This window comes from Oculina patagonica, chromosome 3 (assembly GCF_052425735.1).
Source record: "Oculina patagonica isolate OP01 chromosome 3, crgOcupat, whole genome shotgun sequence".
Classification (NCBI taxonomy): domain Eukaryota; kingdom Metazoa; phylum Cnidaria; class Anthozoa; order Scleractinia; family Oculinidae; genus Oculina; species Oculina patagonica.
In genome coordinates, this window is record NC_135760.1 from 11,668,983 (window position 1) to 11,685,654 (window position 16,672).

The 16,672-nt window shown below is 38.6% G+C and overlaps 1 protein-coding gene across 4 annotated transcripts in view; it reads right to left on the bottom strand.

The window, feature by feature from the left end:
* LOC144646572 (nucleolar protein 4-like) overlaps positions 1-15,462 on the bottom strand; it is a 29,471-nt gene extending 14,009 nt beyond the window's left edge. Inside the window, exons 1-4 of one of the 4 annotated variants that reach the window (XM_078506206.1) lie at positions 15,164-15,462; positions 14,875-15,054; positions 5,957-6,097; positions 5,740-5,766 (exon numbers count right to left, since the gene is read on the bottom strand). In XM_078506206.1, the coding sequence (XP_078362332.1) occupies positions 5,740-5,766; positions 5,957-6,097; positions 14,875-15,054; positions 15,164-15,421 (606 nt within the window). In that variant the 5' untranslated portion in view covers positions 15,422-15,462. Of the gene's footprint in view, positions 1-1,827; positions 2,257-5,739; positions 5,789-5,956; positions 6,098-14,874; positions 15,055-15,163 lie in introns of those variants that run through there. The other 3 variants (XM_078506205.1, XM_078506207.1, XM_078506208.1) reach the window with 3 other exon arrangements.
* Positions 15,463-16,672: the final 1,210 nt, after the last annotated feature.

A 16,672-nucleotide genomic window follows, 5' to 3' on the forward strand; every position in this document is an offset into this window, starting at 1 on the left:
CCTGCTCGCCTGGCATTTCCTGACATATGTGTATGAAAACATTACATCGACAACAAATGATCGAAATATGAACAGGATGTCAAAAATTTTAGATCCGATTCAGATCTCCCATCAATCATTTCCAAGGTGATCCAATTTTGGTGTAATAGATAAAACTACAGCATGTTAATTTAAATATAAATTGATTTGTTTGATAATGGTGCAGGTTTAAAATTGTGTTTTATAAGGCGAAATTTGGTTCAATGCAATTTATTAATGAATTTGTGGTCAAAGTTTTGCTGGAAATGGCACAAATGTGCTGCTATAAATTTAGTTCTTTATTTTTGGAAAAAATTGTACATTTGGGAAAATATTAGCTGAGATAACAACGGATCCTAAATAAATTTTGTTCTAAAAAAAACTAGCAAAACTTCATCCCTGAAACAAAAAGTTATAATAAACACTATAATCATGGTTAAGAACTGCAACTTACGCTTCTGTTTTTTTTTATTATTATTATTATATTTTGTGTTTCTAAATTCAGTGCAGCCATTTGAAGTGTCTGAGCGTACCACAAATTTAAGTGCATTACATTTTCAATCCAATATTCAAGGCTAAAACTCCATGGTTAAAGCTTTTTAGTCAAAGGAATTCTATGAATTTTCTCCATCTTTTCAGGCCATTGGGTACCAACCCAAAAGTGGATTTCTCATTATTACACCTTCTAAATCAAAAGGTCTATTGAGCTGGATAATCCAATGAAAAACTTTCACTCATTTGAAATAACAATAGAAGGCCGGCCAGATGTTAGGACGACATGGGATATACAATCTTTTAAAGCAGCTAGGCCACGGATTTGATCGAGCGAGACCATCCACTCTACAGTCTACATGCACCCTTTCACACCCAAATTCTTGAACACGCAATATTCTGGGCTATAATCAGTGCTTCCGAGACCAAATACACACGCTAGATTGTCCCGCTACCGCACAAACAAGAGAGAACCATCTGCCTCGACCGACATTAAAATCTACTGTTTATTCGGGGTGTCTGGGAGCCGCTATGCTCCTTCTCCAAACAATTAATATGCTGAAAATCTAATGTGACAACAACTTCCCCCCTCGCACAAGCTTCGCTTACGTGATATAGCCCACAACGGTTCAATATCACGAATCACAGGAAAAGACGAGGAAAGTTGGAGAGATCTTTTCAAATAGGATAGCAGAAATGTCTGCAGCACCGCGATAAGACAGGACTTGGCTAATTACCTCACTTTTGCAATATTTCGGGTATGAATATTTCATGTCGAGGGAGAAAACAGGCCAAATATAACGCTTCCTTCTACGGATCACGCGTAGAAAAATTCTTAACGGCGAAAATTTCCAGCGAGAAGCCTTAATTCCGGGCTAAACTTGCCTTACATCAAAACTGCGTAAAAAGCGGAGGCCATCTGGCCGGCAAATTAGAACGTGGGCCTCTCATTGTTTTCTCTTCGCCGATTCAAAGGACAAGGGGTGTCATCTGCCGAAAAATCGCAAACGCAATCTAACTGGCCCTTCCTGGATGAAACGATCTTCTTGTGCATGAAACACTACAAAACTTATTTTCGTTTTCTGATCCGCAAATAAATCCAGCGAGGTCTGGAGCTAAAAGCTTTCGAACCTCTTGCCTTCAAGGAAGTCGAAGGGACGCTCATTTGTGTTCCCCCTTACCTTCGAACAACAAAGCCGGCGCGGCGATGGTCGATTTCCTTTCGCTTTGATCCGAGCGACAGAATGCTCCGAGAAGACGACAAAACTAGAATTATTTTAACACAAACCTAACAGACGACCTCATTTGCTACGTTACCTTTAGAATATGCTCCGACTTGACCTTCGCAATGGCTGCAAGAGCTTTGGTCGACATCTTCAATGGACTAGACAACGCCACAGAGAGACGAGGGGTACAAACAAGCCTTTAACTTTCGCCGCACCCAAGCGCTTCTAAGCTATTCGTACTATCGAAAGCTCGACAATCCTTGAAATTCTTCTCCCGTCGAAATCGCCTCTGATGGGTTTTGACGGAACCCGTCTACAATCGTATGGTGAAACGCCAAAATCGCCGAAGCTAAACCAGGAGGCACCGGGAAATAATGGGCCAGAATTTTGACTCAAATTTTTGGCCTTTGTTGTCAGGCTCAGCAGCTGATAGCGTAAGCTGATCACGTGGGACAACCAAAGCATGGCGGTCTGCACGCGTGCTCTCAAAGGTTACCGCTGACTACCAAACACGAGGTTTCCTTTTACTTTTGTTTTTTGAGCGGCTAAAAAATAACAAAATGTACCGGAAAACTCCATATCGCTTAGATTTTTCGTGTTTGAGCTACAAAAATTTGGAATATTTTTTAAAACAATGCAAACCACTTTTTTTCTTTGTTTTGCATTTATATGTACATATCCTCGCGTCCAGAAAAATAGATATGACAGTGAAGTCTTCGAAACGACTGAAAACCCAATGCCTTAGACAGACGAAAATTCTTACCGGGATCAGGAAAAAAAAACCCACTTCTTTCATATATAAAGTATTATTTTAATACATAGCCTCTTACAAAAACCTGAAAAAAACTAAAATTTTTACCGAGGCAAAACTACGGCCCTGAAACCAGAATTCCCGCTAGGCAAAATATTCGATAATTTGTTGCATGTCTAAAAGAATTCACCATGTTCACGTATCCGCTGTGTTAAATGTGATTATAATTATTTATTCTTTTACTTTTATTGTCGAGCTAAATTTTCAAAATCAACATTGTTTAGTTGTCTTCGCTTTAATTTCAGATTAGAGATCACTAACAAAGTTAGCCACCACCTGAAAAGATGTATCGTATACTGTATCAGTCACCAGCAACTTATAGACCTATTCCTAGTTGAATTTTGTTCGATTAGAGTAAATTATTCTCCGCACGCAATATTGACTGACATTGTGTACCTAATATTGATTAATTAATGCCGCCGGGTTTCTTTGAGAAGCTCAGTAGATTCTTAACTTTCACCAGCACGTTCCTAAGAAGCGAGACAATTAGCAATTCTAATATTACGCTGAAATGATCTGAAAACCAATATCTGCCGCGAGCAGGACCCGCGGCGTTAACAAATAGAGAAAAAAGCCTCGGGACCCTGGCCTCGGGGTCATTGAATTCTGGACACGTGACATACCAAGCTACAAAGAGCCTGAGACCTAGGCTCGGAACTAAAAGCTTTCGATCCTCGTGCCGTTCTTGTTTAATCACGCAATGCTACCCGAAATTAGGCCTACACGAGAATGCATATGATAATGCGAGGGCCGTAACTAGCAAGAGGCAAAACGAGGGACTTGCCTCCTCTAGATTTTAACTAAAACTTGAAAATAAAATATGTTTACCGTAATGATTCGATTTAGCGCCGGGGCACTTATTTACTTTTGGCACCTCAAGGGAGGGCGTTTATTCGAGACAGGGTGCTTATTTGAGACAGGGCGCTCATTTAATTCTTTGAGAAACAACCAAATGTTCAAAACAAAACTTTAATAAATATTAAAATAACTAACAATAACAGAAACTGAAACAGTAACAAATTGTTGAAAGTTCAGCAAAAATATACATGTACGGTACGGTGAATGTTCATGAGTTTATCTATTCGACGTCGATGACTTCAGTCGGAGCAGTTATCCACAAAAAAAGGCGCTTATTTGAATAGGGGCGCTTATAAGAACGGGGGCGCTTATTAGAATGGGGGCGCTTATTGGAATAGGGGCGCTTATTAACAAAAACACATTCGAAGGGGGGCGCTTATTCGGAAGGGAGCACTTATTGGAAGGAGGGCGCTAAATCGAATCATTACGGTAGTTAAGGAAAATAATCCCCAGTTGAACAAAGTTTTTTTTTTTTTTTTTCAAGAACTACCTTTATATGAAAAATATTTAAGAAAGAGTTTCAGAGCTCCTAGATTTCCAAATTTTCTGGAAGTATGCCCCCAGAACCTCCTAGCAAGATCTTGCTCGTCTGTGCCAAAGGTCTGGTTACGGCCCTGAATGCGCTTTTCAATCTCCAAAATTGTTTCCTTTACCTTATTCAAAGTTTTTTTAAAATGGTTTTACTTTCCAATGGGTAAAACGCGCGCGATCGTGTCAGGTTCTACCGCGAAAGCAGCGAATCACGGTATGAAAAGCGTACAACTGTTTTCGTTAAACAATAGAGCAACTCAACCATTTCACTGCGGCCGCATTATGCGTCCCAAGGTGCAACTGCGGAGGTGAGGACTGCATGATGATGATGTTACCATTTCACTTCGAACAAAGTGGTATTACCTCCTCAGCCCAACGATAAGTGAACGAACTCAGTCAGAGTCTCATACTAGCCATTTAAATTTAATAATCTGCCTTGTGTACCTTCATGCAGGGGCCAGCCTTCTAGGTTCTACTGACTTCAATGTTTGTTCGTCTAAAACTTAAAGAACGTTAACTTGGAACATACTTGTACCGTTAATCTGAATGGGCTAACTGATAAAATAATCTGTAACAGTTCCGTAAGATTCGAGAAAATACCGTCCATTTCCCCTTGTAGGGAAGCTATGGTTACTCTGTGTTCGTTTCCAGCTCGCAAGAAAATGCCGAGTGAACAGTAAACGCACGCGCGCACCGTAAGTGGTTTGGGTACTGAGCTGGTTTTTTCCTTTTGTTGGGGGCCCGCCAGGTCTCACATGAATGGCTCTCTAGTCTTCAAGAGAACAACCGAACAAACAACAGGAACAATGCCCCTAGACCCAAAGCCAATACCAACTGCTACCCAGGGGGGGGGGGGGTGTTTTTATTTAAAAGGGGGGGGGGGGGGGGGGTTTGTTGGGAAAAAAAAAAAAGGAAAAAAAAAAAAAAAAAAATTCCCCTTTTTTTTTTTTATAATATTTTATTAAATATAAAAAATAAAAAAAAAATTTCAAAAATAAAAAAAAAAAAAAATATAAATATTCTAAAAAAAAAAAAAAAAAAAAAACCCCCCCACATACCCCACCAACAACCCCAACTGCTACATTAGAGGATCGACCAGTAGAATTACAAGCCTACAAGAGCTGCTAGTGTCAAGAATATATGGAAGATCAAGTGATTATGCACGCGCGCACGAAAGATTATCAAGCTTCCCGAACTGGATTCGACGAAGGCGGAACACCTGGGTGCCTTCGACACAAAAAAACCGCAACAGCATTTTATACTTGTTCAAGCGAACTGTCTAATATGTCGAAATGCATGGTGTCCGGAAAATATGAACTTATTTGTGCAGTTGTCAGATAAATGTGCTTCATTTTCGCCAACCTTGTTCTCAGGGTCTCTTGCATTTTCACCTACAATCTGGTCGAACTAAAAACCGAAATACTCCCCCCCCCCCACCCAGAATAAAACGCGCCATTTTTTTATCACTGAACTAGCTAGGGAAAATGGATTTTAATTGTTCATTTAAATTGTCCAAGATTGTAAGTTAAGCTCTGAAGTAGCGAGAACTAAGGGCAGGGATAGCAGGAAGGTTTATAGTGCACGTCCAAAATATTCGTAAGCCTGCACTAAGTCGTCCTGTTTCCAACCAGACGGTTTTGTTCACAAAGAGATGTTTGAATTTATCGAGCCTTTTTCATTTTACCGTTTGAATTGTGATGACATTTAAAGAATTTTTCAGTCAAATTCACAGTATGTAGTTTCGTGCATATTCTAATGTTAATGTCACATCCAACATTTATCAATTTCAGCTTAAATACTCACTAGATCAGATGTAGGAGATTCCCGATCCTGCAAACAAAACCAAGTAGAACTGATTTTCAAAGATTTTCAGAAATTCAACAAACCAAACAGAAATAAAGAAAAACAATACAAAATGAAAGCAACAAAGAAACTTAAAAAAAAAATCAATTGGTTCAACGTAAGAAACGATTCTAAATCTTAATTCGCTGGGTTTCTATGGAAATCATACTTAACTTACCAAGTCAGACACAGGTGACAGCGGTCTGCCATGTTTCAAGAGAATTGAATTAAACCGCTGGATTCTTTGTTTGCAGGTACTGCAGCTCATCAGATAGTACGACACTGCCTCACGGGGGAGGAATGCGTAGGTGTTTGCAACCTAAAACAAGAAACCATCAGCACATAATAATCACGTACCTTACAAACAGAAATGTATCTCTTCCCCGAAGAACTCCAAGTTTTGTACAATTATCCGCACTAGTTGCAGCATTTCTTTTGATTTTAGTTCTGAGAAATTGATGGCAATTAGCACAGTTTCGCCCATTTGATGATTTCCTTTATTCTCGTCACTTTTCAACTTGACAATGTATTGGTATCGTTAGGAGAAACTAGGCTTTGACCAGCCCACAGCTGTCTGCATTCCAGTGCAAAGGTTCAGGGAAACAGAACTTGCAAAATGTGGAAATCGAATCTACAAATTTACGGTTGGTAAATTCTGGGCAATGTAGGTTGAGGACATTTAATACGGATATAACGGAGGGAGATTTTCACAGACTAGGGTTAAGTTCGATAAGTGAGACCATGGTTAGATTGTTTATAATAGAACAGTTTTCAATTGAGTGTCTTAAAACCAAAACCAAAGTAATTACTCTGGCCGCCCCCAATCACAAAGGTCACAGACAATTCAGTGAACCAATCATAACTCGAAGCAAATACATGTAGCCGAGCACGAAGCGCGGGAAAACGTGCGCGAGCGAGTCACGATTTGGTTTTGGTTTTAGTTCTGATTGGTTTTTCATTCTGATTGGCTGAGAAAGTGGCGCGAGATTTTTAAGCCAATCACTAAGCGTAGCAATGCAAACCAAAGCAAACGCAATTTACTTTCGACACTCAAGTGAAAACCGCTCTAAGTGAGACCATGGTTAGATCTGTATTACAATAATGTAAGAAATCAATACCAAGTGTCTCGCATTGTACCGTTGCAATCGACGCACAATATGCACAGTTGAGCCTTATAATCATAATTTTTTCAGGCTTCTTTTCCCCAGTTGCTTAAATTGGTCAAGAAACAAAGCCAAGGACAACTTCTAGCAGCCCAGCATGCATCGAGCATGGTGACGGTTGAGGAGCTCTAACTTGCAAGTTAATTCTCCAAAGTTGTTTTACTAGAGTGCCACAGGAGAAAAGCACTTTTACCATCGGAACATTGTCTACCGAACATTGACTGAGCCCGACGTCTCACACAACCTTACAACCTTATATGGTATCATGCTGACTTTGCATTTTTCCGAGTATTCGAGTTGTATTTTGATTGAAAAGCTAAAACACTTTTAAAACCAGTTGAGTTATAATAAAACAGAGCTTTAAATTAAAGTTCACCTAACCCCGAAACAATACTTTCAAAATTGATTGTACATAGGAAGTTGAATGGATTTTCTCTCCAATGTTGCGTTAGAGAAGGTATTTCCAATATGTTAATGAGATGACGCACCCAGGCAAGCAACCAACATATTGGAAAAAACCTTCATAACTTAAAAGCAACGGTAATAACCATCAACTCAACTCATGTACAATCAATTCTGAAAGATGTTTCGGGGTTAGGTGCACTTTAACGCTCTTCATTTGAGTTGCTAAATAAAATAAACTGATGTTTTCCAGTCGACTTCAAATTTCCACTATCATCGTCCATTTACAAGACAGAAAATGTTTGGCATGCATAAGGCTCCGATAAAAATAATTGTACGCGCGTACCCCCCAAAATGACGCTGGCACCTTGTTTGCACATCCTTTTCCTTTCGTGCTAAACTGCGTTAAATGTTGACACTAACCTTGATGGATACACTGGAGTCCTTGGTGTTCCAGTCCCAACGAATTTCTGATTTCTGAAGTTAATTAACGCCTCAGCCAGGGTGCGGAAAAAGGCTTAACATGTCGGCCAGCGTACGCTGGAGTCTTCCTTAGGTTCACAGTCCCAGCTGATTTCTGATTCAAAGCTACATTACGAGCGCATGTTTTCGCCTTTTTCCCACTGAGAAGACTCGCAAGAGGCGAAGGAAGCCTACAAAGCAGGCGTATTTCGAACGCATTTTGATCGGGCGAGCACCATCTTGGCGAATCTACTCGATCGCGAACTGGAACTACGCGCGCCAACGGAAAACGCCTGCACTGCAGACAAAGGCGAAGGTATACAGTGTTCTCATTATAATGGCAGCAGCGATGGCTTGTAACTTTTCTTTAATTTTTTCCTTTATCATCCTTACAAAGTGTATTTTTAGGCAGAATTTCGGCCGTTTTCTCTGGTAAGGGACGGACCATTATTTTCTTAGAGGGGGGGGGGATGAAAAATTTTCCACTGCAAACTTGTTTTTGTTAGTTTATGCACCTCTGCAGACATTTTTTTTAGAAATTCTTACTATTTTTTGTTATACATATCGTTTTTGCAAACAATTTATTTTGTCTTTCCAGGCCCTGCAAACAATTTTTTTCAATATTTTTCATCCCCCCCCTCTCCAAAAAAATAATGGTCCGTCCCTTACTATCAAACAATCACTGACTCACGAGTAAGTGTCCAGAGAAGAGTTCTGAAACACACGCTAGACAATTAAGTTCTTCCACAAATGTCTATAAGACTATCTTGGCGACTTTTGTCTTAATATACATGTTTTACCGTCCGCCGTGTCGATTGAGTGGAATTTCTGCAAATGCATGTAATGAACTGTTTCAGGCAGAAAAAAGTTGGTTCAGCAGGGTCAATCGTTTTCGAATCGTTTACACTTCACTTTTAGCCGAGCGGGTCAGGTTTCAGGGACGCGTACCAATCACCCATGCCGGACGGACTACCTCTGAGTATATATATATATAATAATAATAATAATAATAATAATAATAATAATAATAATAATAATAATAATAATAATAATAATAATAATAATAACATTTATTTAACCTCGGTTGATGGGGCTCATTATGCTAATGTACCGAGAAAAAAATGGCAAAAAAAGAAAACACAAGGGTAGGTCGGTAGGTCCGAGCACGGGTGAAATTTGGTTCGGCACGGATGAGGCAAAGCCGTTTACACTGCAAAATTCATCCGTGCCGGACAAAATTTTTCGGTACGCGTACCATTTTTACCCGAGCCGCGCCAAATTGTCATCCAGGATAACCTCATTCTGGAGCCATATTAAAATAGTGTATTTCTCGACTCAGACATTAACATCATGTAAATAGTATTTCTGTGCATATTAGTCTTTTATGTGTCCCCTATAAGTAGATGGTTTTTTTTTACTTCGGATCAGGCACCCCAATCCAGACCTTTTGGTTAATTTGTCTGTATTCTCTTTGTACTTACTGGGGGAATTATTAAGAGAGTTTTCAATTGAGTGTCGTAAAACCAAAACCTAAGAATACTCCGGCCAATCACAAAGGACACAGACAAACCAGTGAACCAATCAAAACTCCAAGCAAAACATGTAGCCGGCACGAAGCGGGGAAAACGTGCGCGAGCGAGTCACGATTGGTTTTGTTTTAGTTCTGATTGGCAAGAAAGTGGCGCGAGATTAAGCCAATCAATAAGCGAGCAATGCAAAACCAAAGCAAACGCAATTAACTTTCGACACTCAAGTGAAAACCGCTCTACAAGCAAAACGTTGTGTAGCATGGAAATTATCTTTAAGTAGGAAAATTATCGCGCATTTCGCGATTAAAAAAAATTGCGAAATGCGATAAAGAAACATCGCTAAAAAATTTGCGTTTGTAAAATACTCAAGGCAACACATGTCGACTTTTGCTAATTAACTAGCTGTTAAAAGGTAAACAGTTCTTTAATATACATTAGTGAGTTTATTTTGTCTGAGGTTATCTTCTTATTTATCGCGTCGCTTTTTCCCCTCTGAAATGAAACCTCGTTAGAAAATCCTTTCCCGTGGCAATTTTTTATTCATGTTTCTAAACGTCTGATATCACATTCTTTTATTTAGGCGCCAATCTCGAAAATGAAGTGACTCCATTTATCTCAACAAGTTCTCCCAAATCGATAAAATATAGTATCACAAACTATTGTCCTTATACGAAAACGTGAAATTAAGTTGTCCTAAGCATTTCCTACAATAAAGTAAAAAGTAATAAATAAATAGTATTCTTTTATAGAAACTTATTTTTCCTTTAAAGATCAGATGGTCAAGTAATGAGAAGAACGGAACCACCGCGGTACTGGTCATTGACAAGAAGTGCAAATTCTCCCAACTATAAAAACAGAAAGAAATATAGGCAGGTCATTGAGGAGAATTTGTATGCTAATACAAAGACATACCAGATTACGAATGGAAATGTTAATGTACCGAGGCCTTTTCTCTGATGATGGTTTAAAGCCCTGGTCAAAATGTAACGCAAGTGAACGCAAGTAATCGCATGTTGAACTTGCGTAGACTTGCGTTGGCTGGCCAAACGGACAGGCAATTTAGTCGCAAGTGCACGCAAGTTTGCAAAAGCCATTTAAAATGCTACGAGATGCAATTCAATATTTGAAGTAAACTGCAAAAAATTCGTTGATTTGCGTCGGGTAGCCAAACGGTGAAAAAACTTGCGTTTACTTAAGTGGAATTTGATCTCGACCAAAGTGAACGCAAGTCAACGCAAGTATTCGCAAGTCCTGGCCAAACGGAGAAGCATTTGCCGTTTGGTCAGGGCTTAACATTGTCGTTACGAGTATTTTGGGTAATTTGTGACTTCAATGTTAAATAGAGAGCTATAGAATTTTAAAGAAAGTAATTACGGTATACGCAAATTTTTCCGGCTACCAAAATTCTAATCGATGTTTCCTTTAGCGTTAAAGATGAAATCTCCCGGTCATTTTTATAAAAAGCTCTTTCGAAGCAAAATTAACATTGAAAACAAAATTCACAGTACATTGTCAAAACATCAATGTTAACAAAAACGTCTGTAGTTATAAAGCTGCAACAATGTAACACATGGCGAGAAAGAAGAATCGAAAATAAAATTCGCCATGAAGCTTTCGTTAAAAACATGTGTGAAACAAATTGCTATATTTATTATAGTATTGGCGGTGTTTTTTGTCTTCACGGGTGTCAAATACTTTACCTTTTTTGCTTCAATGTTTTGTAAAGCATGTTTAACATTAGCAAAGAATTAAACTGTGTTTTGATATCGCACGTCTGATAAACAACTGTTCTGAAATCATTTATCGAAAGTTAGGCCCAAGCACCAGAACTCAACTAAATTGTGGTTATGAAACGCTCACCATATGCTAAAAACAACTTCAAAATACAAAAGAGAGTAAAAAAATCTAGTTTGTGCAGTGTGACATTTCTAATGATCTCAATTTGGAAAATCCAAGTTTGCTTGAAGACTACTTTGAAGAAATGTTTACTTTCTTGATATTTTTTTGTGAAATGCTTTGTTCCCCTGAATGTTTGAAAACCTGATTGACGCTTTCTAAGAGTCCCGCCTAATAGTACCAAAAATGCCAAGGTAAGGCGAATTTCAATCAATTTGACAGTGTGACTTCACGCGTTTATTAAAGACATCTGCTAATGTTTTTGATTCCAATTATGAGTCTTTTATTTCAGTGCGTAGAATAATCTTCATTCTAGACAAGTTACTGCTTGAAGCAAAGATAATATTTCACAATCAAGCGACGGGGCGAGCCTGGCGAAACATTAATTCCAATTTAAAATTCCTCGGGTCTTGGCTATCCAATAAAACAGAAGAAAATGTCTGTTTACGGAAGCATTTATCCGTATTGAAATGCGAGATTTAGCCGCGAGATCTCCGTCTGACATTTTGTCGTAGCCCCCAGCCCAAACATTACTACGATAATCGCTTATCTTTTGCCTTTTTAGGTTTTCTACAGTTAAAAATCTATCTGTCCGATAGCACAACTCCTTTATCTTTTATTCAGTTTTTCGTTGGTGTGGTGAGAAATCAAATTGGTTTATCTGGAACAGTTTCATTCAACTCTTGTGTCCTGTTCCTATCTTTGGTCATGGAGGGTCAACGAAAGATAGAAAAGAATATTATAAACATCTCTGGATTTTGTCTAATGCTTTTTAAGGAAGATAAAGGATGAAAAATGGAGATTTTTTCAAAAGCTCTCTTCAAACTAAAGCCGGAATTGTTTTAGACGCGCGGAAATATTTCGAAAATGAATTTTAAGGAAGCTGTCACCTCAAAATGGTATCGATCTTGAGGAACTGAAAATTTAAAAGCACTTTTCAAGAAGAAAAGAGCAATATAAAAATAATTTCCTTACATATGCCCCGGGGCGACAAATGGTCAGTGCGGAATTGTCAACAAGAAATAAATGATAATATCAGCAAAACGTGGCTCCCTAAGGCTTTTTATTTTGTATTATTAATATTTTCGTATGTTGGTCTAAAATAGAAAGTAATATCGTTCCGTTCAAATCACTCGCAGACTTGTATTTGTATTTCTGGTAAGCGATATTGGCGCAGGCTAGAGCTGTACGTTTCTATTCGTTAAATGTGTATTTAAAATCCGAAAAATATAAATTGACGTCATAATTTTCATCTTGATTTTACTTGGCTCGTACTTCTAGAACAAGATTTTTTGACCAGCCGAGCTTCTGCAGGTGCGTGCCGTGCATTTCACTGCAATTTCCCCAGCGCAAGCAGGTTTAAATCATAAACGCACAACACGAAATGCGCAAATGAGTAATAACATCTCTTGAACCACACGCGCACAGTAAACACGATTTCTTCCTACTATATTGAAAATATGAAGATTTTACAATGTAAGCCGCTCAGAAATAAGAAAGCTATCAGTGGTAATTTTTTTGTACGAAGGTAAACTTTTTATGCTCACTAAATTTAACAGTTCTTGTCAGTCGGAGCTCATATATTGACACTTTGATTAAAGATCTGGATGCGTAATTCGCCGAAAAACAAAATCATAATACTTTTAGTTGATGAGGAAAAAAAGAAGAATTGGCTCAATATATTACTCTAATGAAGAAAACTTTAAGAATGCCTTCAGCATTTTTTCTCGAACTAACCGCAAAATACGTTTAACCCACCCAACCCAGACATCGTATAGTTTTTATTTCCATATTCATAACTTGAAAGAGAGCGAGTGAGTTATTGTTTCACAAGAGAAGCTTTTTGGAGATATGTGATACTGAAATGGAAATACATACACACATCAATTTGATGAAAATGCAAAAAAATTTAAACAAAATTCGACACCGAAGTACATAAATGTCGCGTCGCGCAAGGCCAAGTGTGGAATTAATTACTTCAAGAAAATATACTACTTGGGACTCCAAAGACATCGACAAAATCAGGATTAAGGAGAACAGTTGAAATATTTCTAGTTGCTGAACAAATAAAAGTAAAAAAATCGTCCGTTTTTCTGAAGAATGAAGGCAGTTGTCTGCGATCATATTTTTTCAATAAATCGTGCGATACAAGCAGCTGGCTGCATAATTTTGCAAATTATTTTACTTGGGTCAGTTGACTATCAACATAGTACTTTGGCAGAGTGCAGGTTGGACAGGTTTTTATCTGAAAACAATACGTTTTGAATCATCATTTCAAAACTTTTTAGAAATCACAATTAGAATATACTCAAGATCGAGTCAACATGCCGATCCACCTAAGGCGAAAATGGGTTGAAATTTCACTTTGGGTTGAAAGCAAAACCTTTTAGCTACAATTACGCGCTTGATGTGGCGTGGGGCATCAAAATAAGAAATAAAAGATTTAAGCGTAAATGTAATGGAAAAGAAAGAAAACGAAGCTGATTTATTAAATGTAGAAAAAAATTAATATGGTGTGTAATGTGAAATTGAACATGGTAGTAGAGAGCATATCAAAAATGAACTTCCCTGGGTTGCAATAAAATTGTGATCGAACACCCACCGTTTTGATAAACTCCACAAAATATTTCTCCGACTAAGTGAACTTGTTTTGACAGAATCTTCATTTTTCGGCTGCGTCCCATTTTAACACATAAATTTTTTATGTATTTTCTGTTCTTATCGCGTTTGCATGACGTTTACGCTAATCTACAGTACAGCGTATATGCATCCCAAATTTGGATTCGCTCGGTCAAGCAAACCCCATCCTTATTAGCGATTCTTAAAAACCTCAACATAGAAATAAGATAAATAAAGCCTAAGATAATTGTTTTACAATCAATACACTCGCCTTCTGTTCGCTGTAGCATGAAAATAATTTACTAATTTGAATATGGAAAACGGTCTAAGCGAACTATTCGCAAAGTCACGCGAGCTTTACGTCTTTATACAAATGAAAGGCGAGAAATTTCACTCGAGTGAGTGGCAATTTTCGCCGCAAAACAAGGGGATAATTGAATGTGCCGACAGCATCGCGATTTAAGAGGGCTCCTGTGGGTTTCATATATTTTTTGGGACATCCAGACGCTTATTCATTACTGGGACTTTTTAGTATTCTGTTCAAGGGGTCAATACGTCCGTTCGATTAACAAAAATACAGCGTCTTTGATCGGAAATTCACTGTACCCTTAAGGTGCTCTTTTATATCACTCTGATGGAAAAAAACCCTCACTTTTTAAGTCTAATAAAACAGGGTTAAAAGCGCTTTTTGTCGGGCAACTGTGGGAATTATTCCGCTAGCGTGTTCATTCGTGTTGTTGGATCATTTGTGATTCGCATGGATAATTGGACTGATGCCTCATGCAAAACGAACATTTCTAACCGACTCTACATGTGTTATTTTTCGGACAAAATTTACTCACCGAGGGAATATTTCGGCGGTCATTACACCTTATTTACAAATCAGAATAGATTCAGCTTAACGTAAAGCTACAATACCGGTGTATGAATGATCCACTTTTGCTAGTTAATTTTGGTGAATGGCAAGTACAATACATTTTATTCTCCGCACGAAGTAATTGAGCTACTCCTAAAGCTAAACTTACCGCTTTGTAGGTCTTTTTCTGTCCAACATGAACTCCTCTTTCATTAATGTGCACACTGCTTATGATATCGAAAAAATCGTCCGCTACAGCGACCCTCCGATATTCAACAACTTGAGAGCGAGCAGATTGTCCGATCTTGAAGTCAGGCTCGCCGCCGTATGGGTACAGCATTTCCACGCTCTAAATGCACAAGACATCCCACAGAACGCAGTCAGAGATAAAAGCAAACAGAACCACACTTAGTCAAATATTTTGAGTGTGAAACCTTTTGTACGATAATCGGACTTACTCGTGTATGAGGAACTTTCACAGGGACATATAAAACCCCATAGTCTTGGCTGTCCTCAGCATGAGCGATTCGAAATCCTTTCGACTTGACCCAGAAGCGAAATTTTGCATCAGTTTCGATCTGGGGCTCTCCTAGCAAATATCTGCAGATTTTGGTGAACTTTTTTCGTGTGATTGTCTTCGTCCGGCTGTTTTCCCCGTAGTTTAATTCAACCCACCCCTGAAAATTTCGACGGAATGAGGACCTTTCGAACGACATCTTCGAAAGGAATACGCCCGAAGTCAAACCAGAATATTCCGCGAATGAATATTGTCAGTGATGGGTGCGTTTGTTGGCCCATAGAAGCAAATTGCCTGTGACCGTCTGACTCCCTATTGGACGAAATTTGTTGCATTAGAAGGGCTTTGCTGCCGAGCACCCAATCCCAGCACACGACAGCAGATGTCCCGAAATCGAACAATATTGACAGGATCCACGCATAATTTGGGATAATTGAGTGAAGGATGTTGTGCTGTCTTTGTTGACGGGACGAGGTAAATGACAACTAATGAGATAGTATTGTGAATTTCTTGAGGACGCGCTGTTAGGCTTTATAACACCCATTGAAGTGCGCCGCGTATTTTCCACCTTAAGTGTGCTGTCGACTGAATTGTCCGGCGCGAAAGTGGGCAATTAGTTTTACTCGCCCATAGTAGCCAGTCACGACACTTTAGAGCCATGGAAAACACGCAATCATTAAAATCACGAATATATTTGTTTCGGCTGAGTTCGTTTTTAAGATTATTAAGCTTAAAGAAGGGAAGCAAGTCCATTGTTCAAACGCCCGAAGAAAGCGAATTCAGCCGATAGCAGTGAGAAAACCGGATGAAGTCCGGAAACGTAAATGATAAATACCCCATATCCTTTCTCTGCAACCATTTGCGCAGCATAGAATATGCAATTTAGGCCAGTTTACAACTCAAAACATCCCATTTTCATCATAATGCTCTGTATTTGAATTTAGCATTTCAAGTGAAATTTATAGGGCGAAATGTAAATAAGACAGTAGTAGATGTTTGCCAAAACCATTTTGTCTCAATCGATCGGCAAACATTGTAAATGTTATGTGTGGGGAAAAAGGTAATTTAAAAACGACAAGGGAATCATTCGATCGTATATTTCAGATATTTAAAATTCCAAGTCTAATACTATTCGTACACTAAAGTTTGTGTTGAATAACAATTAATTTTAAAAATACTGCGGGGATTCAATTTTCGCCTAGGGCGGCCCGATCGTGTCTTCGACTTAAAGTCTATTTCGCTGCCGATTCATGCCAAGTCGTTTTATTTATCACCAGAGAAAAATGGCGTTCTTTTCAAAATGATCAACACAGCCTCCAGTGAGCATACAAAGGCTTAGAATAATTTGCCGGATTTCGGACGGCAGGTATTGTAGTCAAAACAAGAACATAAGTCACGCGACAGAAAAAATACACACTCGAAGTTTTCGCTAGTACTATCTCCCATTCGT